At 45.5% G+C, this 8,192-nt stretch overlaps 1 protein-coding gene across 1 annotated transcript; it reads right to left on the bottom strand.

Moving 5' to 3' along the window:
* Positions 1 to 4,002: 4,002 nt before the first annotated feature.
* Positions 4,003 to 7,987, bottom strand: LOC6500526 (calphotin). Its single transcript, XM_001953358.3, has 2 exons — positions 7,899 to 7,987; positions 4,003 to 7,427 (listed from the first exon to the last, which is right to left on the bottom strand). Exon 2 carries the CDS (start codon positions 7,313 to 7,315, stop codon positions 4,130 to 4,132), a length of 3,186 nt encoding a protein of 1,061 aa, XP_001953393.3. The 5' UTR covers positions 7,316 to 7,427; positions 7,899 to 7,987; the 3' UTR covers positions 4,003 to 4,129.
* Positions 7,988 to 8,192: the final 205 nt, after the last annotated feature.

The raw sequence follows: 8,192 nt of genomic DNA, 5'->3' as shown, positions 1-8,192 counted from the left end.
ATCAAAGGCGCTTCTTCACAATGCTCGGAAAAATGCTGGCGAAAAAAAAAGAGAGAGAGGAAAAACAAAGCGGATATAAAGGATATGAATGAAAGTGGGACAGCAGCAGCCAGCAGAGGAAACCGCATTGAGAACGCGTCTTGGCCGGATATGCCATGGCAAAGTGCAAAACAGTGGGATAACTAAGGATATCGGGGACTCGCAGAGAGCATGGAAGCAGCAAAGACAACAAAAGACCAAATTATAGTGCAGACGAACGGCGAAGATGTTCGCGAGGGGCCTTGCAAGTGTGCATTAGAAGGAGGGGTCACAAAAAACGGAAGCTTTTGCATAAAATTCAATTTGTCGTGTGCAGCAGCCATGAATATGCCGAACTCCGGCTTTAAGCCGAACCTGATGACGGCGCCTGGGCTCTACACAGCGAAAAAAAATACAATTAATTGTTAATCCCTGTACTTGTGGTCCAGTTAAAATGAGTAAATATTAATATAAAGTAGTTAGTTGGCTGGTTTTAAGTAGATGTTAGTAAAGATACTATTTGAAGCTGTCTTTTTACCTGCAGTTTCAAATAATTAATATTTTAGACCATATACTGTATCACCAATTGTCAATCAAAATTTGTTCCTCACAAAAAAATATTGAAGAAACGATGTCAATTTTTCATTTACACTGTTTTGTTTTGCGATAAAAAACACAATCACAATACACAATTGTTTTAATCCAAACAAAAAGATTAATTTTTGCAATTCAATAGCTTTTGACATTTTATCCAGCAGTGCATTCCGTTTCGGCCATACCTCCCTCTACAGCGTAACATATGCGCGAAATTACTTACGTCGTGCTGTCACTGACAGTTTCTGGCTGGTTTTGGCCCTATCCACTCTCCATGGCGGCCCAATCCCAATACCATCTCTTTCCCGGTGCCCACAAAGGCTTGTAAAACAATGGCTGCACATGCAGAAGACACATTCACTTTTTAAAACACCCCTCATACGCACAAAACTGCGACTTTTTGTATTGTTTATGTAGTTAAATAATTGAACCACCCATGAGCACACACAATCATTTGTGAATTAAAACGATTTTTGCACATATTTCTTTGTTTTCCCTGATGCAGTTACATTGGACGGCCCGCAGCTAATTTAGTTTCACAAAATCAAAATAGTGGAAAGTATGAGTTCAAAATATTTATTCATAATGCCAAAACTCAAAAAGTTTATTACAGCATTTTAAAAGGGCTCACAGGATCAGGTTGCGAATCGCAATGAATTGACTACATGTTGCTTTGTTCAATGAACAGAAAACTAAATAAATTTTAAGCTATATGCTAAAAGCACTCCAGCTAGCTTTTAACCCGGCTTTAATCAGGTGAAAGCAAGACGTCACTTCCATTTTCATTTCATTTCACTACCAGCTATAAACAATCGCACAAATTACCCTAGCCAGTTTGAATTAAGCAAAAAATTGTGCTTAGCCGTGCACTTTTCTCAATAGAACTCAATCATGCAAGACCCTTGGAAATGAATTCCTCCTCAGCTGTCCTTTGGCCCTACTACACTTCTGCGCACCTTTCACTTTTTCCTTACAACTCATTAATCACGGTTGTTGAAGGACGAGAAAAAATTAAAAATTTATTCAAAGGAGTGGGAAAAAAATAATGTGCCTGCTCAAATGGGTCGCTGAAATTAATGCGATTAAATTGGACAGACAATTGTGCCGTCTACAAAAGATAATCATATTAAAATCGAAAACAGATTTTCCAGCTTATTGCGTAAAAAGTCCGAGAACAGTGGATGTTCTCTTTTTGAATTCGAGATAATACCATTTAAATTGGGAGAAATCAGCTTCGAACTCTTAATAAACGCCAACTTCTAAAAACTCCAAAGTGAATGCAGGTTAAACGTTAAAATAAATATAATATTATAAAATATTTAAAAGGAAAAAGGTCTACCGGTGAGATCTCTTTCAACCATCTAATTACAGCTCAAAATCACTGCCTGGAAATTCCAGCACTGGCTGACAGGAAAAACATAAATTTCAGGGCTGAATGTTCAGCAGCCACCAATTAATTCAAAATTTATAGCCAGTCAAGCACTAAGGCATCATCATTGTCCAGTGCCCGGGACATTCATCGTGTCTGGCTAATGTGACTCCATGGGCGGCTATTGAAATGGGCTGGTCGGTGGTGGGGGCGGTATAATTCCCATGTAGCTGCTACTGATGGGCCCGGAGTGGACAAGAAGTGAAGTAGAGTGGAGTGGTTTGGAGACTGCAACAAGGGACCACATTAGCCGCAACGGCCGTGTGTGACAGCTGGACGATGTCAAATGTATGAGTATGAGAAGAACGCCTGTCCTGACTGTGTCATTTATGCATTGCCGACTGATTGATTTGGCACACTCTGAAGCCCCTCAGCTATGGGAAGTCCAGTCAGTGTTGAACGAATGTTTCTGCGGCTAACAGACAGTCCTGGTCAGTGCAGTAAAAGAAATTGTGAATATTAGATTCATGAATATTTAAACTACTATGACGAGTACAAAGAAAGGCAAGATCCCATAAAAAGGGAAAATTATTTGAAAAATGCTTATTATTCCAATCATTCCCCAGATGTCGCTAAGAAAATAATCATGGTGTGCTGCTAGGAAAGGAAATAACATGGCCATCAGCGACTTCTGGACCACAATTACTGCGCCAATTATGCGACATTTTGCAGAAAACTATCCTACATCGTATCACATGGAAAGATCATTTCAATTTGGGACATTTAAGCAGAGTTGATAGCATTTATGACGGTAAACACAGCAGGGAAGGCACAGTAAATGAAGCCTTAAACGCAGTTCAAATGACAGTGAAAATCTTTTTGCAAATCCTCTAGGCAACAATTACACATTTCGCTCTGACTCCGACCGGGCTGCCTTGTTCCGTACTGCTCTGTCCTGTTCTGTTCTGGGTTGGCATTAATGCGGTTAGATTGTGTAACCTTCATCTCAGTCGCATGAGAATAGCCCTTCGGCTGCTGGCCCCTGCCAAAAAGTGCCAAAAAGTCTAAAAAAGGAAATTCGTTTTTTCAGTTTTGGGTAGAGGTTGTTTTGGTGCTGTGCTATACACAGGCATCGCATCCTCTGCATGACAACTTCACTCTGTTGCTCCATTTGCAACATTTATGGGATTCCGTATGTTATTGCCTGCCTGTGTGTGCGTTTGCTTGTGTGCGGCAGTGTGTGCGAGAGGTCATTTTATTATTTCCAGACAAAATGGTCAAATGGGAATTTGGTTTTTAGCTTAGCTTTTTCGACATTGTGTGTGTGTGAGCAGCCTATAGATTTAGATTGAACTGTCGAACATGTAACTGGGATCTCTTGGATTCAACTACCCTCGCCCACCCAGTCGAGGGTAACTTTGGGGGATGACCAGCCAGTTGGCCTCTTGGTCAGTTGGGCAGTCAAAACAATGCAGATGATTAGAATAATCACCGTAGCTGTTTGACTTAACCGGACTTACAGGGCCATAAAAACAAATTTCAGCTTTCCCCATAAAAGTTTCCATTTTCTCCAATCAAACGATTTTATTATTCTCAATTGACTTCTGGGGCTGAAAAATCCTTTTTACCAGGCTCAGTTTCAAATTGATTTGTAAGAACGTTTATAAATATATATGTACCTATCCCAACTTAAAAATAAATGTCATTGGTTACCCTCATTTATAGTAATCGATGATAAATTTTCAATTATCAATTACAATACGCAAGCAGTTGATTGCAATCTTTAAGAAAGATTTATTGTTTTACTTTCGCTGACTTTGGCGAATAATTTATACACTTTTTACCTTTCCTTTCGCGATGTGTTTTATGAAACTCACCCATTCTGTAATGAAAATTTTCGCCTGGCTGGCAAATTAGCTTGTGCGCTTATTTACCACGCCACCTTTACTTGTCCAACCAGGGAAGAGCGAATATTTATTTTGGTTTCATGAATTTTGAATAATTTAATTTGTTTGCGAGGGTACCATTTTGTAAAATTGGTGATGATGAAATACCACAAAGTGCATTCTTTATTTTAGGTTTATTTTAGTTATGAATATAATTATGTTTTGTTAACACTTGCTTAAGTCAGCAGAAACCTTTTATAATCTAATTTTGTTTTGGAGGCCCCAGTATCTTCTCGATTTCACAGAGCCTGTCCATTACCTGCTGATTGCGAGCTTTTTGGTCCTTCAGCTTCTCTCCTATGGCATCCAGTGTGGCAGCAATCGCCAACAGAGATACATCTGTAGTTTGGAGATCTCTAAGGAGCGGTGTTATTTTGGCCACTGGCACACAGCTTGCATCTGGAGAGGAACTTTCATCTGCGGCTACAACGCCTGCTTCAGAAGCTGGTTCCGGGACTGATTCTTCGATTTTTTCATTCGTGGATTCAACGGCAGTGGCTTCAGTAGCTGATGCAACTTTATCAGCTACATTTTCTTCTTCTTTGGCAACTTCTGGTATGCCTACTGAAGCCTCGGGAGTTACTTCAGGTTGTGCAACTGCTTCTTCTTCAACAGCAGATACAGCCTCCGAAGTGGTGTCTGGGGTTGTCTCAGATGTTTCGGGGAGCGTTGCTGGCACCTCTGAAGGTACTTCCGCAGTAGCATCTGTGGGCTCTGGACTTGGATCAGGAACAGGCGGTTGAGGTTCAATGACAGGTTCAGCTGAAGGTTCTACTGGCTGAAATTCAGGTGCTGTATCTACCGGCTCAGGTACAGGAGCTACCGTATCAGATGCAGAAGCGTCCAACTGAGGTGTTGTTGTTGGGGCTTCTTCAGCAGGAACAGTCACTGCTTCAGAAGTCGCAGTAGCGGGTTCGACAGCTATTTTTTCCTGTTGTACGGGCTCAGGTGCGGCAGCTATATCAGGAGTTGCGTCAGTTGCGGGAAGTGAGGCTGGTTGAGCTTCTGTCACCGATTCCACTGCTTCAGGTTCTCCTACTGAGGCTTGCTGCTCTTCAGATGGCACGGAATCTGGCGCTGGGACTTCCAAAGGTTCTGGCATTACGGTGGCGGGATCTTCTGCTGGAGCTGGACCTGGAGCGCTTGTATCATCAGTAACTGCAATCTCTGGCTGTGGTGTGGGTACTTCTGTTATTTCTGGAGGAGCAATGGCGTCAGATGAGACTTCTGGCTGCGGAATACTTTCCAGCTCAGGTTTTGCTTCCTCGATAATGCCAGCCACTTCTGTTGTAGCAACTAGGACATCATTAGTGTCTGGGGCCGCGTCTACTGCAACTGATGCCTCAATGGTCTTAGCAGACTCCGACGCCGGGACACTTGTTTCCACTGCAGAGATGATTTCTTCAGAGGCTGGAGTCGTTGGTGAAATCTCAGAAGCAGGCGCAGGTACTGTAGGGACTGCAGATATATCAATTGGAGCAACATTTGGAGAGACAATGGGCTCAGCTGCTGGATCAGTCACAAGAGCTTCCACTGGAACGGTCTCTGAAGCGACGCTCAGCTCAGGAACAGATTCTAGGGCATGTTCTGCAGGAGCTATGTGAGTAGATTCCGAGTCAGTTGCAAGAGCAGGCTCAGAAGCGGCAACGGGAGCCTCTAAAGGGGCAGGTACTGATTCAGTGGCAACGGGTGCAGTTGAAGAAACATCCACTGTAGGAGCAGCTGGAGCAATCGGTTCCGACACTGGGGGAGCTTCGGGAACATCCAAGGGAGTATCCAAAGGAGCAGCCTCCGGAGAAGCCACAGGGGCTCCTACCGTAGCAGCTACTGGAGCGGCAGCAGGGGCAGCCACAGGTGCGGGCACAGTAACGGCCACAGGCGCAGCTACAGGAGCATCCACAGGAACAACTATTGGAGTGGCCACAGGAGTAGGCACAGTAACGGCCACAGGAGCAGCAACTGGAGCAGCCACAGGGGCAGGTAGTGGGGCAGCCACAGGGATAGCTGCAGGAGCAGCCACTGGAGCTGCCATAGAAACAGCTGCAGGAGCAGCCACTGGAGCTGCTACTGGAGCAGCCACAGAAGTAGCTTCTGGAGCGACCAGAGGGGCGGCCACAGGGACAGCTGCAGGAGCAGCCACTGGAGCTGCTACTGGAGCCGGTTCAGCAACGGCTGGAACTACTGGTGCTGACACGGGGGCTGCCACTGGAGCAGCTACTGGAGCGGCCACAGGGGCAGCTGCAGGAGCAGCCACTGAAGTTACTACTGGAGCAAGTTCAGGGGCAGCTGCAGATTCAGCAACGGCTACAGCTACTGGTGCTGGCACAGGAGCTGCAACTGGAGCAGCCACAGGGACAGCTACAGGAGCAGCTGCAGGAGCAGCCACTGGGGCAGCTACTGGAGCAGCTACTGGAGCGGCTACTGGAGCAGCTACTGGAGCAGCTACTGGAGCGGCTACTGGAGCAGCTACTGGATCAGCTACTGGAGCGGCTACTGGAGCAGCTACTGGAGTGGCTACTGGAGCAGCTACTGAAGCAGCTACTGGGGCGGCTACTGGAGCAGCTACTGGAGCAGCTACTGGAGCGGCTACTGGAGCAGCTACTGGAGCAGCTACTGGAGCAACTACTGGAGCAGCTACTGGAGCCGGTTCAGGGATAACTGCAGGAGCTGCCGCGGAAACAGCCACAGCAACAGCTACTGGAGCGACCAACGGGGCAGCTGGATCAGCGACTGGAGTAACCATTGGAGTGGCCAAAGGAGTAACTACAGGAGCAGCGACAGGAGAAGCCACAGGAGCAGCCACAGGGGATGCTACTGAAGGAGTTACAAGAGCCGGAGTAACTGGCGCAGGAGTAATCGCCGGAGCTTCTGCTGCAGCTGGTACTGTATTTTGTGTAGAAATGGGTATGGCAGGTGCTACAGCAACGGGTATAGGAGCTGGTGCGGGCTTAGGGGGAACGGCAGGAGCACCGGCTGAAACAGGAGCAGGTGTCGCAGCTGGAACAGTTACAGGAGTTAATACTGGGGCTGCTGTTGGAGCAGGAGATAAAGTTGGAGCCGGAACTGCAACAGTAGCTGCAGGTGGTACTGCTACTGGGGGAGGAACTTGGGCTGCGACAGGAACAGAGGCTATTACAGGAGCAGTGGCTGTCACAGGAGCAGAGGCTGGCGCAGGAGTTGGGGCTACGACGGGAGCAGCGACGGCCGCAGGAGCTAATGCTGCTGCAGGAGCAGGGACTGCCACAGGAGCTGCTGCTGGCGCTGGAGCTGGAACAACTCCATTCGGAGATACTGCTGCAGGAGCCACCGCAGCAGGTGTTGTGGTGGGGGCAACAGGTGCTGCCACTGGTGCTGGAGCAGGAGGTGGTGCCGCCCCTTGTTGATCCATTGTCAGGGCTGTTAAAATTCCTTCTTAAAGTCAGCCCGTTGCTTTTAACTTGTCCAGTGATTAGTCGGAAAATATATTCATGACCAGCTTTTCATGGCCATTGATTGGATTGCTGCAAAAAGAGAGAATACAAATTAAAATCCAAGCGACATTGAAAGCCACAAAGAAGGGCCTTGGATAGAGTCATTGACCGTTTAAAAAAATGCAAGCAGCTTTGTTTCTTCAGAGCCACATGTTCTCTAATTGTTTCTTTTTAAGGCTATCGATCAGAAATTGATTGAATTTTTTCACTACGCGACACTAATTTAATGACATCCAGCAAGAAAAGAGAACAACTTTTTATATTACATTTTTTAAACAATATTAAGTTGAAAAGTTATCCGTATTAATCCATTCGATTGTTTTTTTTTTTTTGGCCAGGAAGCCTTCCTAAAGCTCTTTAAAGGATATTATTTATCTTAAGGATTCCCCTCATATGGCTGACAGTAAATTAAAGCTTATGAATTCTTTAATACATAATTCAAATCACCAATTAAACAATGTTTTTCAAATTTTCGAATCATTTTTTACCAATAATACAAACCGAAATATTAAATTATAGTTGACAGATACCGACCACTCGATGGGAAAAGCTGCGACTAACTGGCCCGCTGACCAAGTTTTCTTGAATATTTTCACCTCTTCTCGGTGGCTTGCCTTCGTTTTGAGGAAGTCTGACAACTGCCCATTGAGAATGCATACAATACGCACCGCTTGAACTGCTTTTGCGCTATTTGCACATTATGTTTTAGGTGCTTAGCAGCTGACCTTAGCCAGTATTGAACTATTTCCGACTCGCCCAAAACGCCTTCCCCTGGGGCCGAAAATGTGCTGTGAA

Source organism: Drosophila ananassae, chromosome 2L, assembly GCF_017639315.1.
Source record: "Drosophila ananassae strain 14024-0371.13 chromosome 2L, ASM1763931v2, whole genome shotgun sequence".
NCBI classification, from domain to species: Eukaryota; Metazoa; Arthropoda; class Insecta; order Diptera; family Drosophilidae; genus Drosophila; species Drosophila ananassae.
The sequence above is the reverse complement of the archived record's forward strand: the minus strand, read 5'-3'. Positions and strand labels throughout refer to the sequence as shown.